This window comes from Anopheles coluzzii, chromosome 2 (assembly GCF_943734685.1).
Source record: "Anopheles coluzzii chromosome 2, AcolN3, whole genome shotgun sequence".
Classification (NCBI taxonomy): Eukaryota; Metazoa; Arthropoda; class Insecta; order Diptera; family Culicidae; genus Anopheles; species Anopheles coluzzii.
The window spans coordinates 120,385,533-120,410,306 of record NC_064670.1 but is presented as its reverse complement, the minus strand read 5'-3'; the positions used below and the strand labels follow the sequence as shown (position 1 = coordinate 120,410,306).

General features: G+C 44.5%; 3 protein-coding genes across 6 annotated transcripts; 1 reads left to right on the top strand and 2 right to left on the bottom strand.

Annotated features, from left to right (window-relative positions):
• Positions 1 to 928: 928 nt before the first annotated feature.
• LOC120947967 (protein spaetzle 5-like) lies at positions 929 to 10,694 on the bottom strand. 3 transcript variants are annotated; one of them, XM_049607411.1, is made up of 6 exons: positions 9,489 to 10,694; positions 3,319 to 3,427; positions 3,049 to 3,245; positions 2,255 to 2,967; positions 2,126 to 2,189; positions 929 to 1,334 (listed from the first exon to the last, which is right to left on the bottom strand). In XM_049607411.1, exons 2-6 carry the CDS (start codon positions 3,358 to 3,360, stop codon positions 1,163 to 1,165), a joined length of 1,188 nt encoding a protein of 395 aa, XP_049463368.1. In that variant the 5' UTR covers positions 3,361 to 3,427; positions 9,489 to 10,694; the 3' UTR covers positions 929 to 1,162. The 3 variants fall into 3 exon arrangements, with proteins under 3 accessions (XP_049463368.1, XP_049463369.1, XP_040219787.2); XM_049607412.1 differs by having other exon boundaries at positions 3,319 to 3,411; XM_040363853.2 differs by lacking the exon at positions 9,489 to 10,694 and having other exon boundaries at positions 3,319 to 4,002.
• A 279-nt stretch (positions 10,695 to 10,973) lies between these two features.
• LOC120947965 (phosphatidate cytidylyltransferase, photoreceptor-specific) lies at positions 10,974 to 24,381 on the bottom strand. Of its 2 annotated transcripts, none has more exons than XM_040363850.2 (8): positions 23,429 to 24,381; positions 20,712 to 20,845; positions 19,769 to 19,865; positions 15,108 to 15,284; positions 14,556 to 15,044; positions 14,348 to 14,479; positions 14,136 to 14,270; positions 10,974 to 14,067 (listed from the first exon to the last, which is right to left on the bottom strand). In XM_040363850.2, the coding sequence occupies exons 1-8, from the start codon at positions 23,579 to 23,581 to the stop codon at positions 13,981 to 13,983; spliced, it is 1,404 nt and encodes a 467-aa protein (XP_040219784.2). In that variant the 5' UTR covers positions 23,582 to 24,381; the 3' UTR covers positions 10,974 to 13,980. The 2 variants fall into 2 exon arrangements, with proteins under 2 accessions (XP_040219784.2, XP_040219785.1); XM_040363851.2 differs by lacking the exon at positions 23,429 to 24,381 and adding an exon at positions 21,774 to 21,860.
• On the top strand, positions 15,337 to 19,748 carry LOC120947966 (uncharacterized). Its single transcript, XM_040363852.2, has 4 exons — positions 15,337 to 17,996; positions 18,836 to 19,144; positions 19,222 to 19,358; positions 19,443 to 19,748. Exons 1-4 carry the CDS (start codon positions 17,157 to 17,159, stop codon positions 19,513 to 19,515), a joined length of 1,359 nt encoding a protein of 452 aa, XP_040219786.2. The 5' UTR covers positions 15,337 to 17,156; the 3' UTR covers positions 19,516 to 19,748.
• Positions 24,382 to 24,774: the final 393 nt, after the last annotated feature.

The following is a 24,774-nucleotide window of genomic DNA, read 5'->3' as shown; positions in this document are numbered from 1 at the left end:
TCCTTAGACTCGTTGCTTCGGACTCTCCAACTGCACATTTCGCTTTCATCGCCACAGAACTGCTCGCCGTGTTGTGCCGGAAAAACACATCGCCCTCATAAACTACGAATAAAAATGCATAATTTCCCAGATGTTTTCCATTCCGCGGTGCCGGTTTGCACGCGCCATGCACAGGCCGAAGCTGTTGATAGACATCCATCAAAAAAACAGGGAAGCGAAACGAAAACGAAAAGGAAAAGGAAAAGGAAAGGAAAGAAGAGCCGAACGGAGAATGCTCCCGAACTTCGGCCCCTGCCCTGCTCCATCTACGCATTTTGAAGTGTTGAATTCCGATCCGATCTGAACGCCGCTACAGCATGCCTCACACACCCAGCATGCCGACCGCCGTCCAGGACTTGACAGCCATTGTCCTGTGTATGTTTTACCCCGTTTCCCTTTCCTCCTCTCTCCTTCTTTGTGTATGTGTGTACAACAACAGCAGGACGCGCTTTTTTGTTTTGTTGGTCTTGCAGAGATCAACAGCCGCACAGCAAAACTGGTGAGGCCAACGCACACACACACACACCACGATTCAATTTCGGCGCATGCAAAACCGGCGACCGGCGAAGCTGATTAAAAAGTAAAATTTATGATCTACTGGTAGCATAATTCTTCACGATGGGCCCATTCGTCTCCTTCTTTCCATGTGTGTGTGTGTGTCGATGGGGCTTACTCATGGGCTGTCTGGTTCGTCCTTGGTGCTACGCGAATATCGACCACCGTCCAGTAAAGGATATGCTGCCGTACAACTACACATACACACACACACACACAAGCGATCGAGGGAGATGATTTGCGTTGACTGCTTTATGACTGCTGCACGCCATTGAAGCACGGGGATCGATTTATTATTATATTTTGTAACATTTTCCATTCTCCGTTCTGGCTATTTCTGTTCCATTTTGCTGATGATGGAGCATAATAATGGGAGAATGTAAGAAAGATGTTGCTTTAAAGAGGATATTCTTTTTCCAAGAGGACAAAATTCATTAGAAAATGTGTTGAAATGTCATCAAATGAATAAATAATGCGGCAAACGACGAAGCTTCTGTTAAATCAGCACGATCATGTACTCTTTACTCGATCTTCACTCACTGCAGGCCCGCTTCGAATCCGCTTCCCGCTAATTTCCCGAGTACAGTGAGCAGACGCAACAGCTCGGGAACCAGTAGGTGTCGACGTACAGTGTCCGGCCGGTCGGGTCCAGCGTGACCAGCCGCTTCTGCACGTACCGCTGCTCGCACCGGGAGCTGTACCCGATCGGAAAGCTGCACAGGTTGGAGCACTCCGTTGACCTAGTATTCCACGTGTTTCAAAACCACGCAGGGAAGTGAACGCAAAACGAGAGAGCAAAAACAGCAGCAGCAGGTTAATATACTGTATGCCGACGAAGGGGGAATCGCCAGCCGTTTTAAGGGGTGGCTAGGTGGTTAGAGCAATTGACACCGAGCAATTCACACCGCGATGGAATGCTGCTCGAGGTATTTCGTCAACAGCAAAGCCGATAAGGACAAAGCTCGTGTGCGTGTGTGTGCGGATAGGGCGTAGCGGCCCTAACTCTGAGCTCTTCTTCCGACTTCCGTCGTCGAGTTCGGAAAGGGAAAGGATCCGGAGGGGTTCCAATGATTTTTCGGGGGTTTTTTGTTTTGAACGCTAACAGAAAGGGGGATGATGGAAGAAGCATTTCACCCCTGGTACTTTTCAATGCAAAATGTTTTCCCCCCGCTGTATCGAAATTCTTGTAAGCCCCCTCGGAAATGTAAAAATCGGGATATTGACAATGGAAAACGTTGCTTTGCATTGAGTTGGGTCAGGGAACAGTAGTTAGGTCAGCTTGGAATGAGAAAGTATGAAAAAAGTGATAAAGAGAGCTTCTAGATATTGAAAACAGATTGATCAATACAGAAACTCAAAGTTAAACTATTAATGATTAAAAAAGAAAGCAATTTTTGTTTGAATATACAAAAATATGAAAATTTTAGCAAAGACACAAACCACAACGTGTGCTTCAGTACAGTTGCCACTAGAGGACGCCACAAAATACTTAACGAAACGGTTGTAATTCAAACATTTTGCAAATACTCACGCACAAATTTCCGTTTTTACGAGCTGCCGCGAGTTTTCCTGATTCACCACAAACATCCAATTGCCTGTAATTATTTGCGAAATTGTTGATCAAGCGAAAGAGCTCACATTTTACACCCATTTCCGTTACCTTTCGTGTTGAGTGCCGTCTGCGGTGTAATGTATCGTTCCCGCACGCTGCACAGCGTTTCCTTCACACCACCCGCCGCTTGTCGCTTTGCGCGCATGTTTTTCGCCAGCAAACGCTCATAAACGGTTTCATTTACCATGGATGGCAACCGGAAGGGTGTTGGTTCGTTGTCGAACGGATCGGCAGGACCATCTACCCTTCGTAATGCGGCCAACCGTGCCTCGCGTCGATGCCGATCGGACAAATCACGGGCGAAGCGCTTCAACCAATCAGCCGGACTGTACTGCGTTACTGGAGAGCTTGAGGAAGGCGAATTAGCAGCAGAACCCCCGGGGGATGGATAAAAGTATCCTTGCCGATCGGGCTGCCGGTTGTACATTGGCGCGCGAACGTACGAGTTGTAGTGGTACGAGTGCTGTGGCTTGGGAATGTAGATCGGCTGTGGAACCGGTGCCGGACGCTTCGCCTCGTAGTTTACCGTGCCGAGTGATTGTTGCGTTGGTGTAAGGTAGCTGTACCCAGGGCTGGAATGCTTAGGCGCCTGTGGCTTGGAAGCTTGATCCATCGCCGCAAATGACCCATAAAAGTGATGATAATGATGGTGCAGATGTTCCTCCTCTTCCAGCGGTTTGTTCGCACCAAAGTCGACCATCTCTTCGTTGGCAATGAGGCGCTGATAGCCGAGCGTTTCCACCAGATGCTTAATGAGGTAGCTGAGAAGAGAGAGAGAGGGGGAGCATTATCTGTGTGGGTGTGTGCTTTTGAAGGAAGGGCAATAAAGTGCAACTACTCACGCAGGATAATCGGGATTCGTTTCACAAAAAGTGGACCCAGGTGAGACACACTTGGGCGTCATTCCGGGTGGGGCAGGAACGAATGCGCAAGGGCTTTGGCCGTACGTACCACAGGCCGGCTTTTGGGGAGCGAGTGTTGGATGGGGATAGGGCGAAGGAGTTCCCAGTGTGCGCGAAAGATGATTAAGCGACAAAATCTGTAAATGAGATTACATTAATTGGAAGATATTTTATGAGTAGTTTAAAAAAGGAGATGAGAAATTAACTTACCATCAATATTAATGTAAAATGCAGCATCTTTTTATGTACCATTTTTGAAGTTGTTTTATGTATCAATTAATAAGTGAATGGCTAAACAATGCTCTGCAAAAACAAATAACTTTTTATGCAATTTAAATAGCATAATTTAATTAGAATGCTCTAAACCCATCATTCAAATGTAACCGTAATCATGAAACAATAGACCGTTGCTTGTCGCAAGCCATGGCAGTTACTGTTTGTCACCTTCTTGGAGTAGATTCATATCAAACAAAGCAGGCCGTTGCACAAGCTTAGGTCTAACCCAAAGTGTATGAATATCAGGTGGTCTCGTCCCATACAAATTGACAACTAAAAACGAAATCGAAAAAAAATTGGTTTTGACAGGACGGGTGAAAACATATCCATGGAAACTTTACGGATTGTTAGGGATAAAATTCAAAGTAGGCTCTGGTCATATCGCCAATGCTATTATTTTGTGAACTTGTGAATGTAAATTTTGTGAACCAAGCCGATAAAAAATCTTATCAATTGCAATAATTATTTACTTTGTTTGTGTGATTTATCATCATTGTCACTGGTGTTTTTTCTTTGTATTTCACTGCCGTTAATAAATTAAATTGAATTGAAAGCGCGTTAAATACGTAAGTTTGAAGCTTGCCAAATACATTCAAAGCCATACGCAAAATAAAATTATATTTATTTTGTTCATGGACCTAGATTGAAGATGCCGAATAATTCATGTGCAGTTTCATTTTGTAAAAACAGCACATATCGTGCTAAAACACAAAACCTGAACATCTCGTTTCATAGGTTTCCAAAGCATGAAGATTTGCGTAATCAATGGACATTATTTTGCCAGAGAGAAGAAGTTTGGAAGCCAAAGGATAATGATGTAATTTGTTCATGCCATTTTACCATCGAAAATTATCAAATGGCCAAATCACCTATTTTGAAAAACAGACAACCATTGAGAATCTTGACTCCAAATGGTAAAATCGATTAGCCCAACTACTTTTACCTTTTTTTTTTGTTAATTTTGTAACTTATTGCTAAATTAATGTAAATTACAGCAATTCCATCCTTAGTGTGTAGAAATCCTCATACTATTCCTGAACAGGAGCAAATAGACAGAGTAGATGAACATCAACGAATCAACGAGCTGTATGAAAGAAACGATAGCAAAAGTGCTTCAGATTTTGTCGATCATGAAGCAAGTGTTTTAATTAGTGATCAAGAAAAAATTCAGAATCTTGAAGCTGTGATAGCAACACTGACCGAAGAGATTGATTTCTGTAGAAAACTAAGAAAGGACAATTCATTCTTATTAAAACAGAAAAAAATACTATTACAACAGAACAAAAAACTGAAACTTAGAAATACCGTTTTGAAAGATAGGATAAGAGTGCTTGAACAAACTACTATCCAACATCATGAAATAGTACCGTTGATGAAAAAAAAATTGAGTAAGACACTTTCTGGAAATCAAATCGATTTGATCCTGAAACGCAAAAAGCGAGTAAGGTGGACAAAAAAGGAGTTAGGAGCTGCTTTAACGTTACGGTATTTTGGGAAAAGGCCTTACATGTATATGACAGACGACATGCATTTCCCCCTTCCGGCAAGAGCAACCATTCAACGGTATATAAAATCAATTAATATCAAGCAAGGAATTCTTGAAGATGTTTTGAATTTGATGGAATCTTACGCGAAAACATTAATTCCAAGAGATCGTGAATGCGTTATTAGTTTCGATGAAATGAAGGTGACACATATATTAGAATACGATGTTGGTGCCGATGAAGTATTAGGTCCTCATAACTATCTTCAGGTTGTCATGGCCCGAGGTATTTTTAACAAATGGAAGCAACCTATTTTTATTGGTTTTGACCAAAAGATGACGAAAGACATCATTTTATCCTTAATTAAAAAATTAAGTGAACGCATGATAAACGTGGTTGCAATTGTCAGCGACAATTGTCAAACAAATATTTCATGTTGGAGAGATTTGGGAGCTCACGATATAACCAAACCATACTTCAATCATCCGGTTACCAACAAAAATGTTTATGTATTTCCCGACGCACCACATTTGATTAAATTACTACGAAATTGGCTAATTGATACAGGATTTGATTATAAAGGAAGCATAATAACGGCAGACCCATTACGAAAACTAGTTGAAGAACGCAAGGATGCTGAAATTACACCGTTATTTAAATTAAATGAAAATCATTTAACAATGTCACCACAAGAACGGCAAAACGTGCGACGAGCGGTCCAATTACTTTCGCATACTACAGCCACTGCTTTGAGACGATATCAAAGTGATGATGCTTCTCAGACTTTGGCAGAATTTATTGAAACAGTAGACTGCTGGTTTAGCATATCAAACTCTTATTCTCCTTGGGCTAAAATAGCGTACAAAAGATCGTACACGGGGAAAGAAGAACAAGAAAAGTCGTTAGATAAAATGTACGAACTTATATCTAACATGACTGCCTTAAACAAAACAAGCATGCAGACCTTTCAGAAATCGATTCTGATGCACATTACTTCTCTTAAAATGCTGTATAAAGATATGCAAAAAAAACATCAAGTAGATTTTATTTCAACGCATAAGGTAATTTTGAACTAAATATCCATTATGATTTGTATAACTGATTTTTTAAACCTTTTTTTATTTGACAGTTGAATCAAGATATATTAGAAAACTTTTTTTCCCAATTGCGACAAAAAGGTGGGGTGTACGATCACCCATCACCATTGAGTTGTCTGCATAGAATTAGAATGATAGTTATCGGAAAATCTCCAACGATACTTATTAATCAAACCAATCTGGAGACAAACCGAAACACGAGATTAGGGGAAAATATCTGCTTAATGGAGCAGCATGAAAACGCAAACGAAGATTGTTTGTCTGAACAAAATCAAGATTTTATGTCTGTAACTCTATTTACTGAAGCAGACGTAATTCCAGATTTACCAGACAATGCATTAAATGCACATGAAATGGATGATGAAAGTGAAATCCTTAGTACCATCAGTTCCACCATTCCAGATCTACCAGAACAAGATAGTGATGGATTTGAATATATTGTGGGGTACTTAGGAAAAAAATTTCACAAAAAACACCCGCACATTGATCAAGGAACATATTCATTTAAAATAACCAGCGATCATAACTACAGCAAACCACCATCATTTGTGAAGCACTTATCCACGGGAGGATTGTTTGTTCCATCTCATTCTTTTTTGAAATTGGGATCCAAAATGGAAAAAATGTTCCAAAAGCTGCATCCCGATGGTACTCTGGACAAAAAGCCAGGGATAGTAAAAACGGGTGTAAATACAATTAAAAAAAAAATACCGAGTTTACCCGTAGACATGATTAAATGCTTTATGATGCTACGTGTGAAATTAAGAATTAAACACACGAATCTTAAAGCCGCAAATGAAAAGCTATTGAGATGTAAGCGAAAGGGGCCAAAAGAGCATAAAGCAGCTAAAAAAATGAAAAAAATAGTCAATTAAAGAATAATTTTGAAATTTAATATGTATTGTTGTTTTACTTTGATAAAATTATACTGATGTACAACGACAACATAACGACTTGGGAGACGATGGCGCGATATCGTAAATACTATTAGACACTTCCGCAATAGCCCAAACAATCATAGCGGTTATGATTGTAGCGGTTAATAAGTAATGACTGACATCAACGTTATATAACGCAATATTATTTAATTTAAAAACTTAGAACTTTTTAACAAACACAATTAATTCGTAGTTAATCTATGAATCATGAAAACAATTTTAAAACTAAGTAATGATTTTTTTCTGGTTCAAAATTTCTCAAAAAACCTTTCCGCTAAAAACTTCAGAAAGGTCTACTGTCCCGTGACCGCTAAGAATTTCCACACAATTTGTCTTTACTTCTTTATGTGTCTCCGTCAAAAATAAAATATTCGATGTTCCATGGCGTAAAGATGAGTTATATATATATTTTTGTGTTGATAAATGTTCCAACATATTCGCTTGTCTTCACTGCTCGATAATGGATATTCGTTAGCTTTTCGCTTCTCAGAGAAAACGGCCAACGACCAACGTATCTACCTATACAAAGGGAAAAATAGAAAATAACAGCAAGTATGAGAAACACATAACAACGGTTATGTGAAGACAATAATGATTGCACTCTCTTAATAAGCACCACAAACACACTGTTTTCATTAATATCGGTACTCTTCTTTTCCTAATTTACCTTTTCAATTCTAAATCATCTTACTTTCAACAAAATAAAATGAGATTTCCAACAGTTTTGTTCCAATCGCTAGACACCGTAATATTGTTTTGCTTTTCATCAATACGTGATGTGTGTGTGTGTGTGAGATATGTTTTCACCCATGCTGTCAAAAAGTGACGTTCAACTTTTGCTATGAAAAACAGGCTATGAGACCACCTGATATTCATACACTTTGGTCTAACCGATCAGCTCCCGATGGCAACCTAAGACCTGCAGCAAGCTTTTGTTTAGAGTTGAGTGTGTGTGAATAATCCTAATCAAGCGACGCTGGTCTGTCATTAGATTGAGCTGTTTCTTCATTTTAATTTGCTCACTCTCCTGCTCTCTCTCTCTACGTTACATGCTAATAGTCACTTTTTAGGTAGCCGCACCATATATAATTGCGTTATTACTGCATAATTTCTATAAAATCCCATTCTTCAGGCGTACTTTTTATCAAGCACACACACACACACCATACACACACCAAAGAAAGCATAAAAACCTTTCCCCCGCCATCTCAAACATTGCTCTACGGTCTTTTCCCTTTCCCAGTAAATGATAATTTTCCATCCTCCATTCTTACACCTTACTGACTTTCCTTTTCATTGCACAAATTAGTACCGTCGGGTGGGAAACAGCGCAGCGATCGCAAACATCTGTACGACAATACAACACCGAAATGGGCGAGCCGCCGCCACTCCGCCGATCAAATGACATCAATGCGCGCGCTGCCGCTGCCGCCGCCGCGTAAGCGACGAACCTGCGCAAAATTGGTTGGGCGATTAATGACTCGAGAAGCCGTTTTCCGTCTGGCGCAAGTCTGGACAAATTTAGTTTGGCTCTGTGAGGCGTTTGTAGCTTCTTTGTTTTTTGTTAATTCTTTGCTTCGTCTTTTATGCCTTTTTTTTCCCCGGTTCGCTATGGCGCAGCTGGACGGAGCAACGTCAATGTGTTGTCTCCGTGGCTCGTACTGCTATTCAAATGTATGAAGAAGTAAAGGGAGTATTCTACCACCTTTTTAAACTGCAAGATAACACATTACAACCTTTAACCCACAGAAAATGACTTAATCTATTCTTGGTAATCGATTTTTGAGCCTGTGTAGGTACAAGTACTAAAAACGAACTTCAACAAGGTGTACACCTTCATTGTTTGAGCTACCAAGCAAAATCTACGAACTCTGCACTGCAAGTTCACATGTGCGTACGAGTCAAGTCAATTCCCTTTGCAACACGACACCGAGAAGGGTAAGGGAAAGTGTGTGTGTGTCTGTGGGACAGCGCAACCATCAACGATCGTGGTAAAGATCAAGGTACGGTGTGATGCACTCACTGACAGTATTTAGTACTCAGATAAGTGACAAGGACAAACCTTTTTAAGCGCTTCATAAAATGGGCAAAATATACAAAAGCAGCCCATAATTTTGATGAATTATTTGTACACACATTCTCTTACATTACTTGATAGGATGGATCAGTAGGTGGCCACGCGATGACTGGTAATTAAGAAGATCATCACCACGGACAGCACATCCATCGTTTGATCGTCTGAGACCAAGCCATCCATCCCCCTAAAGATACACAGCCACCTGTGTTAGTACTGATTCGTTCTAGTTGATATCTCACTTAAGTGGCCCAATTTGCGGAGGCTCAATGTGTTCGTGCACGTCCTTTTTTGCTCCCTTCCTTCAACACTTCGTCACACGTTAGTCGAAGGTCAAACGGTGGTTTAAGACACATGTAAGTGCGTTTCATTTTTTGGGCTATTGGGTGACAAATCCTCTCCACAAACAACACCACAAACCAGTAGCACAACTAGATCCGGCTAGCAAGTATCTCTGCTTCGTACACAAAATGATCTACCCATCTATATGGTACACTGTTGGTAGACAAACCTTCTGAAACTGGGATTTCGACGACTTCCGCGACACACGCGACTTTAGTGCGACCGAACGCGAAGCCTTCTCACCGCTGACTGACTAAGCTGACGGTGCGGCAAGATCGCTCATTGCCCCTCACACCCCTTTCAATGAAGGTGGGAGAAGCTTGCGATGGGAAGCTTATGATACTTCAAACCCATCAACTTCATCTTCAGCGCATCAGCTGGATGCGTACGCATGATCGTACACGCGACAGGTTGCCTACACACGCCTACAAACGCCACTTGTTGTTAGCAGTGTGTTTAACCGCGGAACATTGAACTTGAACCGTGGTGAGATCTTTGCGATCTTTGTGAGTGCACGGGGGCCGCCGTATGCGATTAACTGTGATATGAGTCACACACAAGCGCCGTGCTCTATATAGGGAGCGGGGCAAACAAAAAAATGGGTCTTTGATGTTGATCACAAAACGATTCACAGTACAGACAAACACTTTAGGGTAATTTTCTCTCAATTTACATCTGCTTTTTGTGTGTATACTGTGCGATTATGCGGAGTATGAAACTTTAATCAGTGTGTGCCGCAGTCCTGCACTATCTAATTAATGTATCTGTATATGAAATAAGCATCACTTTCTGAACCCACAACCAAACATACAATTCAAACACAGTTCAAATAAAGCATAAATGGTACTTGTTCTCGAGGAACTGGGAATTCCCATGTGTTATGGGCACTACAGCAGACCCTCTTCGTATTCGTTTTTGTTGCTGCTCAAAACAGCTCTGGCTAGACGACACTATGCGGCCAGCCAAAGGTCTTTACGTTTTAATGATGTTTCTAACCATCTCTTCATTACCGAGGTAAATTTTCCAGGCAAAGTGTGTACCAGATTTACCAAATTTTCACGGTTAACCACCAATCGGCTCGCTCGTGCGCCTTAGATGCTTCGTCATGATGGCGCATCGGGCGTCGGTGGTGAAGTGCGGTCGGTGGGTGGTAGTCGTTGGGGGATTTCGTCTAGACGGTGTACCGGAAAAGGGCAAGCACCTTTTCGTTCGACAAGTGTTTGCGCGTGCCAAATTCATTCACAGAACCACGCGTGGCTCGCAAACGCGAAAAGGGACCTGAGTATGACGTCACTGAGAAAAGAAATGATACGGGGCAGGGAAGAACAGGATGTGGATCACTGCTTTGTGTAGTTGGCAATTGTATAAAATGAAGGAAAAAACCCAGCAACGGTTGTAAGCTTCCGAAAGATTAACAAAACGGTTAAATTTGAAATGTGTGCTAAGTAGCGCCATCTAGCGGAGAATAGCGCAAGCTTTTGTTTAGCACAACACCAACCGAAAGACACAGTGCAGTGATTATTTGTATGTTTGTTTTGTGAACTTTATCTCATATTTTCATTTAAATGAAGCAATGTAATAAACACCACAAAACGACACTAACACAAACGATTTTTTTGTTTACATTTACATCAAAGAGAATGGGACAGAGTGCCATCGTTGAACTCTTTATTTTGGGGCAGGTTTTGAAAACGACAGGGGAAAGAGAGAATGCTTTTAAGCGATGGAGATTATTTAACAGACATTATGGGAATCCATCGATCTCTCTCTCTGTCTCTCTCCCTCTGTGTCTTACTATTTTGTTTTACAATAAATGTTGCTATGTGTTCAAATTTACGTTACACGAGATTAACATTTGGTTAGAGGTTCTCTTTTATACTAAACATTGCATTTCTTTTTGTAGTTGTGTGTTTTTGTTCTTTCTCGGGTGTTGGAGTATTTGTGAGCGGGCAAAGCGATAACAGAATATAGTTATATTATTTAATAGGACAAAAATAAACGTAATTTTAACCTACGGATCGTTTAACCAATAACGATGGAATTAACAATTACTATCGGAAGAAGGAAAAACAAGGGCAAGAAATCAGAAATTAAACGATAATACGACGTGTGTGTGATGATGGGGGTTTCGATCGATTTTCCAATCCTTTTGCTACTATTATAAATCGCTCCTGGGAGCTACCAGTGGATTCAATCATCTCTTGTGTGTCTCTGTGTGTGTGTTTTTTTTTCTTATTCTGTTTTATCCTCTACAATACACAGGTCGCCTTATACAATTGCTTTATTAAACACGTTGATATATAAAATAAACCAAATCTAAACATCAATACGCAGCTTCAATGCTCTACTGCCACGTGTGGATTATAATTTCGTTCTATCTGTTGATGTGTGTGTGTGTTTGTAACGGTAGGTACGACAACGCTACTAACGGGGCGGCGGCTCTTGTCACTTCCTAACCCACGGAAGGAAGAGGATTGTGGAGCGCACGCACACATTGGCTTTTTGTTTTGGTAAAACATCGAAAAAACGCGATATTAATGCGATTTTGTTCTCTATTCCAACATCCCCAAGGTCTGCGGCGTGAAGCATGAAGCACAATGTCTTCCGGCCATAACAACACACACAAACACACGCGAGCGCGCTTTAGTTCCTCCTGGAATGTGCCCACTTTCCAACGAGAGGGTTTCATGTTTTCCTTTCTAGAGGGAGCTTTTGTGTAGCACGCAGGGCAAGGATTTTCCCTAATTTTCCCTCGGCATTGGCATTCCTCTTCTGGATGGTTGAGAGGTCCTCTTGCCTATCGGTTGTCAGAGCGCGCACCATAACAACATGCAGTGTGGATTTGTGTTTGTGGATTTCCTCCATATCGGACTAGGTTTCCAACGGTCAAATGGAACGGTTCTCCCTCTTCTTACGCTAATGTGAGAGAGTGGTTTATTTATCTGTGTATCTGTGTATGTTTACGATATCTGCGATCTGGTAATCTTGCAATCTTCCACTACCGTTCGCTCTCTCTATCTCCCTCGCTGGGGCATTTTCAGTCCCATTTAGCTACATATACATGTGTGTGTATATATAGTATATAATATATTATTGCACAAAACTATGTCTGCTCTCCTTTTCCTACATATTATAATCATCCGTTTTGTTTTCTCCACTCTCCACTCCACTTCCACTCAAGAAATCACTCAAATTGCGGAATGAAAGCCTGGATTTTTGTTTTCAGTTCGATTAAATATATGCGATTATGATGCTACTGCTGCTGGTCCGTGTTTGACCACTTGCTTCTTCGCTCATCATTCGTTCACTGTCAAACACACTTACACCACCGTACACAATCATTACGCGTATTTTGTTCTAGCCATCGATTGCGTATGGAGCTGCCTTGTCTTGTGCACAATTTCCCATGCTGCGGCGCTGAATATGTATATCTTATTGCTGCGTTTCACAATAAGCAACAACGCTTGATCGCAACACGTGTTGTTCCGGAAAATTGGCGCACACAAAACAGGCACCTACTATCCGCGCTACGATTTTGTCTCGCACTCCTTCCCTTTCCATCCATTTCGCCAACGGGGTGTGTATCATTACAGGGTTTCCCACGATTTATTGGTTGGTTCCCACGATTTATTGGTGCGTTCCCACGATTTTTTGGTCATTTCCCATAATTTTTTGGTAGCAACCCACGATTTATTGGTCGGTTCCCAAATATTATTGGTCGGTTCCCAAATATTATTGGTCGTTTCCCAAATATTATTGGTCGGTTCCCAAATATAATATAATATAATACCGACCAATAATATTTGGGAAACGACCAATAATATTTGGGAACCGACCAATAATATTTGGGAACCGACCAATAAATCGTGGGTTGCTACCAAAAAATTATGGGAAATGACCAAAAAATCGTGGGAACGCACCAATAAATCGTGGGAACCAACCAATAAATCGTGGGAAACCCTGTAATAACTTAAAAGGGCAAACACGCAAAACGCATCCACGCAACGCACCTGTCACACACACGACCTTGTCATTTTGTAAAAAAAAAAAAGCAAATAAGAAACTCTGCGTACAGAAAATGTGTATCATCTATCGTTTGCCACACACGCCTCCTAGCAGAATACTTGTGTAGCCGGGGCGATATCATTCTTCCAAACCCCCCCAGCACTGATTGCGAACTAGCGAGATCATCGTGGTTTGATTGGTTTCGCTACTGGGAGGGTCTCTCTCTCGTTTGGCCTGGTTTTCCCTCCCTTCTTCAAAGCTCTTAGTCTTAGTGCCGATACACGTTCGGAGTAGCCAAACGTAATAGTTATTAGATCATACACATATAAATGGTAAGATTAGTCTCTCTCTCGCTTACACAAAACAGCAGCATCACCAAAATAAAGCGTCGTTTGCTGATTTCCCATTTTCGAGCATTGGTGTCGGGGTTTTTTGCTTTCTTTTCTCTTTCTTCCATTGCTTCCGAATGGCAAAAAAAACGTAAATGGTATTTAAATAAACTAAGGTGTTAAAACAAACACAAACAAAAACACTAATGAACAGCGAAAAAAAAAACCATTCACAAAAACACATAATACAACAAATAACAGGCGACGAGCAGCGCGGTAGCGGGGGGTAACACACACACACTTGTTTTGCGCTCGGCTTCGGGCAACTTAAAGGTTTATAATGTTTCGCTCTTCCAGGCTGTCCTTTAGCTGATTGAACAGCTGCAGCTGCTCTTCGGGCTTAAGATTGTATACCTATTGCGCAGAGGAAATCGAAAATTTAGTTGAAAATTTATAATAGTCACATTCCATCCACATCTTACCATGTTTAGCAGCTTCTGCGGGGAAGCGTAACGGATGAAGCTGGAGATGTAAACGTTTACAAACGTTGCCATCAAGAATTGACAGTCGAAACGATCCATAATGCCACCGTGTCCGGGAATCATATCGCCGAAATCCTACAAAAACATAGCACAAAAAGGGATTAGCAAATCTATCTTCCTTCTTCTCTACTACCGTCCATCGCAACATGTACCTTAATCTTAAACGCACGCTTAAATCCGGAAGCAAAGAAGCCACCGAACGGTCCAATCACCGAGCTGAAGATGCTCATCGAGAGCGAGTGCAGGAGGAACGGATACATCGTGATCGTTTTGCTTGCGCCAAACTGCAATTAGAAAGCAATTATTAAAGACACAACCCCTTACACACACCAATACACCACCAAAACACGAATGCCTCACCAATGCGATGCTGTACTCCTGCGGCCGGAACAGATAGCTCGGCTCACACTCAATGATCATGCGTCCCTCCGTCTCCGAGTACTCGATCGGGCAGACGAAGAACTGGAACTGGCACAGGAAGTACGACGCAATCAGACCAAAGATGACCGTCGCAAACCCACCGCCAATGAAGCCTTCCCACGTTTTCTTCGGGCTGAGCTGTATCAGCGGTGTGCGGCCAAAGAAGAACCCAAACATGTACGCCATCACATCGTTACACACGATCATCGACACGGGCACGATGAACCAGATCAACCCTTCGAAAATGTTCTGTATGATCAGGTAGCTCTGCGTGACGACGATCAGCAGCGCCACGTGCGTCCAGGCGAACAGGCTGAACTGCTTCATGTAGTACTTCTTCACCAGGGACAGCACGAACCAGACAAAGCCGATGCAGTACAGACAGAACGACAGGAAGCGATGGTACTTGACTAGAAAACGTAGCGAGTCCTAAGAGAAGAGAGAAAAAGCGTTAGAAAATAATGTTGGAAATGACAAGGTAAGTAACAATACCACACGGCTCACTGCAACACCGAAGTAGTCGACCAGATTTTCGCCGTAGAAGAAGTAGTTGGACGTAAGCAGGAAGTACCAGGAGAGGCTGCGGAACCAGGGCAGTCCGTGGATGCGGTACACGGAGTAGCCGATCGAGATAATCTCCTGGAAGCATTTCACCTGCACGGCTAAAGCCTATGAGAGAACACATGACAAGATAATAATATTAATATTTTGATTAAACAAAAAGCCTCAAAGCCTTCATAAAACATCCTTAAAAGTAGCAGCTTTCCTTGTAGACTGAACAAAGTCATATATTAATTGGATTTGCACCAACCAAGGTCTCGGCCCTTTGGTAAGCCTCCCTTGTACTAGTTTCAAACGTCCTCCAGCGTCGGCAAACACACCGGGAAGATGGTACATGTGTCTAAGCAGACGGTTAAAAGTGCAGTTCGCGTGCAGTTCCGCCTCGCCACACCGCCGCCGCTGCCGCTACGACCAAGAGCAAATGTTTTGACGGCTCTTCGGTCGGTCGCATTTGTATGCGTGATGCCATCATGTATGCTGGGGGAAGGTCGCCTATAGCAACCGCCCAGACGGACCGATGATCACCTGCGCCGGAGCAGCCGCGGTTATAGAGATACTACCAGCTGCCCGCACTCATAACACACGCACACCACAACACACATACACACACACAAGCAGGGGTTGATGTTGCTGCTGCTTCTCTTGCTTGTTTGATCGTAGCTGCAGCAACCCTTACGTTCTCAGCGCTCTCGCTCTCCCTCTAAGAGTGGGGAGATGCGTTGCGCATCGCCGGATGATCATTTCATTGTCTCTCTCGCTCGTGTGTATGTGTGTTTGTTTGTGCGTTGTTTGTTTGTTTGTGTGCGTGAAATAAGAGGGCTACGGAGGCCCCCCCAAAGGTGAGCCGATGTAACGCAATCATCATCATCGCCAGCAGCAGCAACAGAGTGCCTTCGGTGTCGGTGTCGGTGGTGTGCCCAGTAACAACCGAGTGCTGCTCCCGGTGTCCGTGTTCCGTTTACCTTGCCCGTACCACCAAAACAGTGTGTTTTCGTTGCTCGTGAAAATAGCAAACCTTCGCAACAACGCAACATAAAAGGCTTTCTTTCGGCCCTTGGTGCAAACATAAACACAAAGGCACTACAAAGGAGCACAACCGCCGTTAGTACCGAGGAGGTGGCGCAGTGGTTTTACGTTGTTTGAGAATGAAAACGTTCGCTTTCTAGCGATTCGTTACGGCTGTTTGCTGTTTTGCAAAACGGACCATTTCTACCAGAAGGTGGAGAAAGTGGGCTGCAAACGTAAGCCGCCTCCACACACTGCGAGCATCCGAAGCTTTCCACGCAGCGCAACTCCATCCGGTTAGAGCGAGAAAGGCAGATCGGTAGTTATTCCGCGCGGAACACCACGACGACGCAGCGGTTCCGCACTTTCCGCCCGCTGCGGCCTTTCATTATTATTGTTATTAGTTCGCTTTCGCTCGGTCGTGGAGGAGGTCCGAAAAACGCGGCTGGGCCCACTGGCAAATTCATGCATTTCGCATCGCGTAACGCCTTCGAGTGGAAACTGCGGGAGTGGTGGTGGTGGTTTGAGTAGTAGCTTTTGCTGGACACGGGTTACCAGCCATTCCGTTTCTCATCGATTGGTTCAGTGTGGTGCCTGCCTGTAGTCCGGGAAGGAAAGTGAACGTTGAGAGCGCAACGAGTCGTTTTTGATAATTTTGCTACAAAACAAAAAACAAAGCATAATATTGAGTGAATTTTAAACAAACAAAAAGAGTGCATTGGTGAGATCATCGAGCATTTGTCTCGATCAAAACTGTCAAGACTGTGTGTGCGCGCGAGATAAACAACCCTTCTTCGTGCGCGCTCTAAACTAAGAAACAAACGCACACACTTACACACTGTAAAAGAGACCGTACAATCCAAGTGTGCTGTGACTAATTTGATAAATAAACACAGAACCACCACGCGGAGCCCTCATTCCAACCGAACGACGGGGTGGTGGTTGCTGCTAAGATAGCGAAAGCGCAACGGCACGATGTCACTGCGCGCCATACAGAAGCGAGACAGGGAGAAATTATCGTCCTCCCAGCGGCAGCAGCAGCAGCAGCAGCAACAGTTTATCAGCCAGTATGGTGTTGGTGCTGCAATGTTGCCACCAAGCGGTGGCGGCGTGATGACGACGACGACGACACTGACGGCCCTGAAGATGACAGCTGCAGCCGGTGGCGGTGACGGTGACGGTGGTGGCGGCGGTACCGTGCCCTCGGTTCAATCGATTCTACAGCACCAGCGGGCAAAGCGCCAGAACCAGCACCAGCAACAGCAGCAACAGCCAACCCACACATCGCCGCCCGCATTGAGACGGTCCAGCTCGTATCCGACACTGCTGTCCAGCAAACGCGCACGGAAGCAACAGCTGCGTCCGGCTCGATCGGAAAGTGATTTGCGTGTTCCAGGCAGTGTCGATCGTACTGGTGGTGCTAATACTGGTGGTGGTGATGCTAGTGCCCTCCTGTCCGGAAGTGGGAACAGTTTCAGCACCAACAATCTCTACCTCGGTGCCAAATCGGAGGTGTGTTTGAAGACGCTCGCCGTCAAGAACACGGTAGTGCCAGCAGTAGGACTCCTCCGACCTGTCAGTAGTGGTGTGATGCAGCAATCGATGCCGCCACTCGGGTCGGGTGGTAGTGTGCGGAGCGGCGGCACCGGATCGAGCACCGGATCACGCCGGCTGTACGAAAGCCGCCGGACGTCGGAGCTGAGCAGCAGCGATCTTGGCCCGAGCAAGTCCGAGATGCACCTGAAGGTGAACAGCGGCGCCGTGCGCATTCCGATCGTCGGCTACGAGGTGATGGAGGAGCGGGCCCGCTTCACGGTAAGTGTGTTTCACAGCCCGGTCCCATATACGCATACACACAGAAAGTGGCGTAAGCGTTCGCCACGGCACACGCATATGGTAAAGACGTAGTACGCCTGCGCGATAGAATTATAGCGTGTGTGTGTGTGTGGTGGTGTGAAGTAGTGTGTGTGCATATGTGGCGTGATTCAAATGCTTTCAGAAGTAGAAGAGAACATTCTTCTCCGGACGCCGTGAAAAGGTCGATCATCCGGGTATTATTCTTTTGTGCTTCATCGTCTTGTTGCAGCGATCTTATCATGCAAATGAATCGTTCTTGTGTGGCAGCAATCTGTAAGCAATCCTGTTGACAGTTGATTAGCTCCCATGTAACGTTGTTGTGCAAATTGTGACAAACATTACCATGGAGGGTCACAGTAAACAATCCATTCCTTCCTTGCGCGTCATCCAAAAAGGCTAATACGAGGGAAGGGAATTGACAGCTAATTTGCACGCTGTGCCAATGTGCCAACAGTTCTCACTCGTGCTTTTTGTTAGCAAAAGCCCCATTTGTTTCAACCTCGAACCTCGCAGCATATTGAGGATGATGATTGAGGTGAAACAACGCTTGTTGTTATGAAAGGTAAATAATGATAGGGCGATTTTTCATCCACGCCATCCACACAGACGCAACGCGTGGTCCCCGTAATTATGTGTACGTTTGAGGGCAAAAATGACCCCCCGGCGAGAAGAAGTGCGAGAAGGTGCGAACTGGCATTATCGCGCTCACGTAACCACAATTTGATGTTTTAGAAGTAACGTTTCGATACTTATAATAAACTGAATTGCTGAATGCTCCAATGCTTCCCCATCGCCAGATATTCAAACTGCGCATCGAAAACAGCATTTCGCACACCTGCTGGCTGGTGCTGCGCCGGTACACCGACTTTGTCCGGCTGAACAACAAGCTGAGGCAGCTCTACCCGCACTGTGGTCTGGTGCTGCCGCGGAAGAAATGGTTCGGCGACAACTTTAGCAGCGGCTTCATCGACAACCGGATACAGGGGCTGCAGACGTTCATCGACACGATCCTGTCGGACGATGGGATGCGCACGTGCCAGGCGGTGCGGGACTTTTTCTGCCTGGACGAACCGCCCTCCTACTCGGAGAGTATGGAAGAGTCGAGGGTATGATGGGTTGAAGGATGGAAACACTCCAAAATGGATGCACCATTAAAATGTGTGCTTCACCTGTGTACTTTCAGGTTATCTTTGAGGCGCAGGAGGAAACGATAGCACAGCTCAAGCAGCAACTCCAAGCCAAAGAGGACATGGTACAGGCGCTGCAAACGAAGCTCGCCACCGAGCTGAACCGCAATGCGATCTTAACGGACGTTGTGCGGTAAGTTAACATTTCCTTTCCAAATTCCAAAAGGAGCAAACGTGCGCTTTCATATGTATTTTCTTGCTCTCCATCACCTTACAGGAACAGTGTGGAAAATTGTGCCAAATGTTCAAAGACTGTCGATCAGCTGATGAAAGAGTCCGTCTACAAGTAGTGCGAGAGAGCGAGAGATCATCGTTTACCATTACCATCATCACCCTTCAATCCCTTCAACCTCCGTCCGCCGCGGACATCTATAGTTTTAGCTTGTAAGCGTTTACAGCCTGTAAGACTGCCGCCGCACGTTCTGTGGATATGCTCGAAAGTTCGAAACTTGTGTTGCAATAAAACGAAATTGGTAGTTAAAATAATCAAACTATAATCCCCAAAAAGCAAATACACACAGTACACATTCGTGTCTTTCTTACCGTAACCATCAGCGCTAACGGACCGCCGTAGATGATGAGACAGAAGCCGCTGATCATAATCATAGTAAAGATGCCACGTATCACCCAGTTCTTCCATCTGAAAGGGGGGAAGGAGGAAAAAACAAGAAAACATTTTCATAAATAATTGTTTGTATAAAACCTGTACTGTTGTTATTCCGTTGTGTCTTTGTGTAAGGTTGTAATTGTAACGTGCACAGAGGTTTGCTTCGTGCTTTATCGCTTAAAACCGCGCATTTCACGCTTGTAAAAACAGCGCAAAACAGCGCATCATTGCGCGACGGGACAAAGAGACATAAATTAAAATGGTCGCCAGGTTTGTGTGTGTGGACGAGGAGTAGTGCTCCGTCATGCCCAAGATCTTGACATTGAAGGCAGCTCGCGATGATATTTCACGTACGGCAAAAGGTCTCCCCGGCGCACCGTGCCGCTATATCCAATTACTCTACACCTACAAATAGCCTATAAGCAAATGGTGGACGCAAAACGGGGTAAAACACCTTCCATGACCTCCAAAAAACGGTTCTAGGCGAGTGTTTGCGTTGAGAAATTAGCTACAACCGGGTGAGTGTGTTTGTGGTGGTTGAACGTCGTTTCTAGATTTCACCGCAAAGCCCCCTTTTCTCAGCTGCATTCGATTTCTAATGCTTCCACCAATACCATACGCGTACCGACCGTTGCGGTTGGGGATTATTATTTCATTAGCAACAAGCTTAAATGCAGCTTCTACTTCTAGAACGACGGTGCAGCAGCAGCACTGCCTTCAACCAAACCAAGGTGATTCACTGCCACCGGGGGGTAGCACCTTAATGTATGCGCCAGCGAGGGCACCGAACCGGAAGTTCAGAGGGGGAGGGTGAAGGGAGGTCAAAATAACACAATCGAACGGTGCGCGTCGGTTTATCAATTCGCTTTCAAAACGCACCTATCGGGCAGTCCGCTTAGCACATAGCCCAGCACCTCGGGCATTTTGTTCGTTCCCTGGGGAAGCTTTTTGGCCATCTCGTCGACGTACTTCTCGTCCGGCATTCGCTCCTCGGTTTCGGTTTCCGAATCGACCTAAAAGAAGAAAACAAAATGGAAAAAGGTTAACGAAATACTGCCTCACTTTGGATGTAATAATGGTTTACGATTTATTGAGCTTTTTTCCTTCCACTACTGTGTGTTTTAAGCTGCTTAATAAGCGTTACGTGGAAGCGTTAAGCCCAAAATCAACATTGGCGCATAATTACATTCGATGGACCAATTCAATGGAGCTTGGTGCACAATGTGTGCCTCACTTTCGATTGTTAAATTAACAATTCACCCGACCTTCGACCGATGGAAGCTCGGGGGGTGTTGTTCCCAAGGTCTCTCGGGTGTTCGGCGTCGAGCCGTAAAGTGTAGCACTTACGAGCTGCATGAAATATGGTAAATATTGAAGGGTAAAATAGCACACACATTTCCATGTGATGCAACGAAACATTCAAATACTTTAAGATAAGGTTAAGATTGCTCTCAAAACACGATTCTATTCCATGCGGAATGCATGCTGTAACTCTTGCGCATGGATGACGCACGTGGCGGGCGAGAAGGAGAGATTTTACTAGCTTTTCAACAAAACCACAAACCAAGAGCGGAGAAGAAAGCGATCGAACAAAAAGAAAAGAAAAAAAGATTTCTATTTACATTTTAACAACCCCAAACACACACAAAAAACAAACCGGTTACTGTAAGCTCAGCTGGAATGTGCCCCTTAATTCTAGCCGATTTCTTCATTCTCCACGCGTACAACAAGCGCGTGTGCGTTGCAAGACGCCACGAAACCTGTGGCTGTGCGTAGTGTATGTACCGCGCTCCATGGCATCCTCCGATCGAATCTCTTTCACACAAGGCCCAAGATTAGTCAGCACACATGACCAACGCATGGTAAGAAGGGTGTGCTGATAAAGAGCATGAGCCATGTTTCTATTGTCGACGACGACGACGGCCGCCTATTATCACTCGCCTTTTAATGTTACATAATTTCTGCCCGCTGCTATCGGTTTTCCGGTCCAAGCAACGGCCCAAGTGTACCAACCAAACAAGTACCACGCACCACGACGACCGCGAAAGTGTAAACAACGCCGAAGCGCGACAACTTCACACCGCCGATGATGACGTGAGATCGTACCGGCCTGAACTTTGACTGTGGATGGCGCGATCGGATGGTGGTTCCGTTGTTTTCCTCACTTCGCTCTCACGATTTCAGCGCGAGTGGCGTGTAAAAAGCGGGTCAAAATATTGCAAAAAACAAAACAGAAATATGAACCGAGTGTGGGCGCGCTCCCATATGGCGTTCCCGCCGTGCTGTTGAAATGCTATTTTTAAACCATCTTTCTCTAGCATTGATTCAAAATTTCACCGACCTTACTCTGTCACTACTACTAATAGATGAACTCTAAAGAGGGGGCCACCAGCATCATGTATCGTTTTGCTCCAGCGTAATAGTAATTGGTGCGGGAAAAGCGCCAATCGATTGGAAAATTGCATTTCAAAAATTAATCAAATCTCGTAACAATTAGCTAATTTTACAAGGACAAATACGGGTCGATTTGGCGTGTAGCTTTTACATCATACAGGTGCGCCCAGCTCGTAGATTACAATTAGTGACCAGCCTACCAGCTCTACCGTTTGGGGAATTGGCACTGCCCGTGGGGGAAAGATTAAACTCCCCACGGACAGACAATCGATAGGCGATTGTGTCGCTTCGTCGATGGATTAAATGAATTGACAAAAAAAACACACACACACACATTCGATCGTTCCTCCATGATAGGAAGAAGACGATTCTATGGCCATATGGGAACGGCTATTATGTGGTCGCCGCGTTACGAAACCTATTTCCCGCCTGGTGGGAATTGGATTACATTCCTTCCACCTGGCGACAATGTAGGAGATGGAGGAGGAGGAGGAGGATGAATAGGAAGGCGCCAAGCCTCCCTCTGGTTTCGTGTGTGTGTGTGTGTGTGTGTCGGTATGTAACGTCGTCTCTCTGGAAGGCATACATTTTTGCAGCAAATTTAATTAGTGGCCAATTGTGGCATGTTCGTGTGGTTGTGTGTGTGTACGTGCACCATAAAGATAAGAGATGCACAACCGTCGCCATCTTCGTTCTATAAAAAGGGATAAGTTTAGGCTAAAAAGATACAAAAGAAAGGAACCCTCCACTTCTCTCAAGGCTTGCTTTTCCATTTTCCTCTAAAAACACGAAAAACGACGAATCGTGTATGTTTACACTTTCCGGTCGTACAGGGCATGCCAACGTACGAACGGAAACGTTTGTTTTGCGTGTTGTTTGGAAGATGTCTTGTCTTCCTTGGAACATCCTTGGAGATGCGCTGCGCTGCCGACCGAAAAACGGGAGAAAATGAGCGATTTATCTCCCGGCAGTTTGTTTTCCTTTCGCTCTCCCACAACAGTTGGAGAAAGAAGTATCCTCTACCAGCCTTCCAGCCGTTGTGCTGTTGTGCATCATGTAAAATCGCGTACTATCCCGCTCTGTCCCATGCGCGCTCGGGTGATGAGCAGCAGCAACCAGGGATGGAAGGAAAAATCGATAAATTGAGAACCGAATTTTCGCACATTTTTTGTTGCACTTTTTGTTCAAAAGGAAAAACCTACATGGTCCGAGTTTTCCGTGGTAGCACACTCCGGCGGTTGTTGTTGTTGCGGCTGTTTAGGGCTTTCCTGTGGCTGTTGCTGCTGCTGACCAGCATCCCCTTCCGCTAGTAACCTTCGCCTCAGCTCGGCACCTCCACCGTCGGTCGCGCTCATGCTGCTTTTATTTTGGTTCAACCGTTCGGACTGATGTCCTCGCGCACTTGGACTTTAAACACTGGGCCGATCGAATCACTCGCTGTACACTCGTCGCACACAGCAACCCACACACCCAGAACAGGTGGAAGGAAAGAACTTTTGCGACTTCCACACCAGACAGCCACCGACGGGTTACTCTACTATGTGTATGTTGTGTGTGAGTAGCTTTGGTTGCTCCGATAGAAAAGAAAAAAAGAAACCCACCCCACCGACGGCCGAGCGGAAAGTACACAAACGCGCGCGCACAAACACACACACACAGGCGCACAAGCTTGGCCACCGGAACTGGCCACCAAACACAAACACACACACACAAACGCTCGTACACTTTCCACGGACGGGGTTATTGATCTCGGTCGGTATCTTCGGGGTTTGTGGTTGGGTGGGTTTAAGAATTTTCCGCACTGCTGATCCGAACGGAACGGGAAAGCCGCGGACGCTCCGAAAGACCGAACTGCACTGGCTGGCAGCACGCAAAACAATAGACGACGGCTCAACACAGACGGCGCTGGCTACAGGGTACGACGGACGGCCGTTCTCGGTACGTTCTGTGTCATCGTCTGCAGGGAAGTGCGTGCGTCGTGCGTGCGCCGTGCTGGGAGCGCTTTTCTTCCTCTCCTCTCTCTTTCTGTTTTCGCGGTATTGCAATGGGCTTTTGCACTGGAAAAGCGCGTGTGTGCGTGTGTTTTGGGGCTTCACATTCGCTTTTGAAGGGATTTTAAATGGAAATACTTTTGTAACTTTTCCGAGAGCCCACTGTTTGACAACAGCCAATTTGTTTAGACAGTTGCACAGTGGGTGTCTCCCTAGGACAGCGCCACCGACGTCGAGATATTTTATTTTCGATAATTTTTACAACAATAAAAACGATAATTCTAGCTTGAAATGGTTCGCTGAACATTAAAAATCTCAAGAATATCTTGGATCAATGATAGCAATCGTAAATTAACCATAGAAAAGGTTTGGAATGAGGTTTTCTGTGCAACCGCCACTTTGCGCAAATGAACACTGCATTTCGACCTGTCAAATGCTTCGATACAGGGTGGTTCCGTTAAGCGAAAGGTTAATTTCAAATATTCGATATCTTTTAAAAATCCGTTACATACAAATACTTCCTTTTAATATCTGTTCCTCTGTTGGAATATCATTTA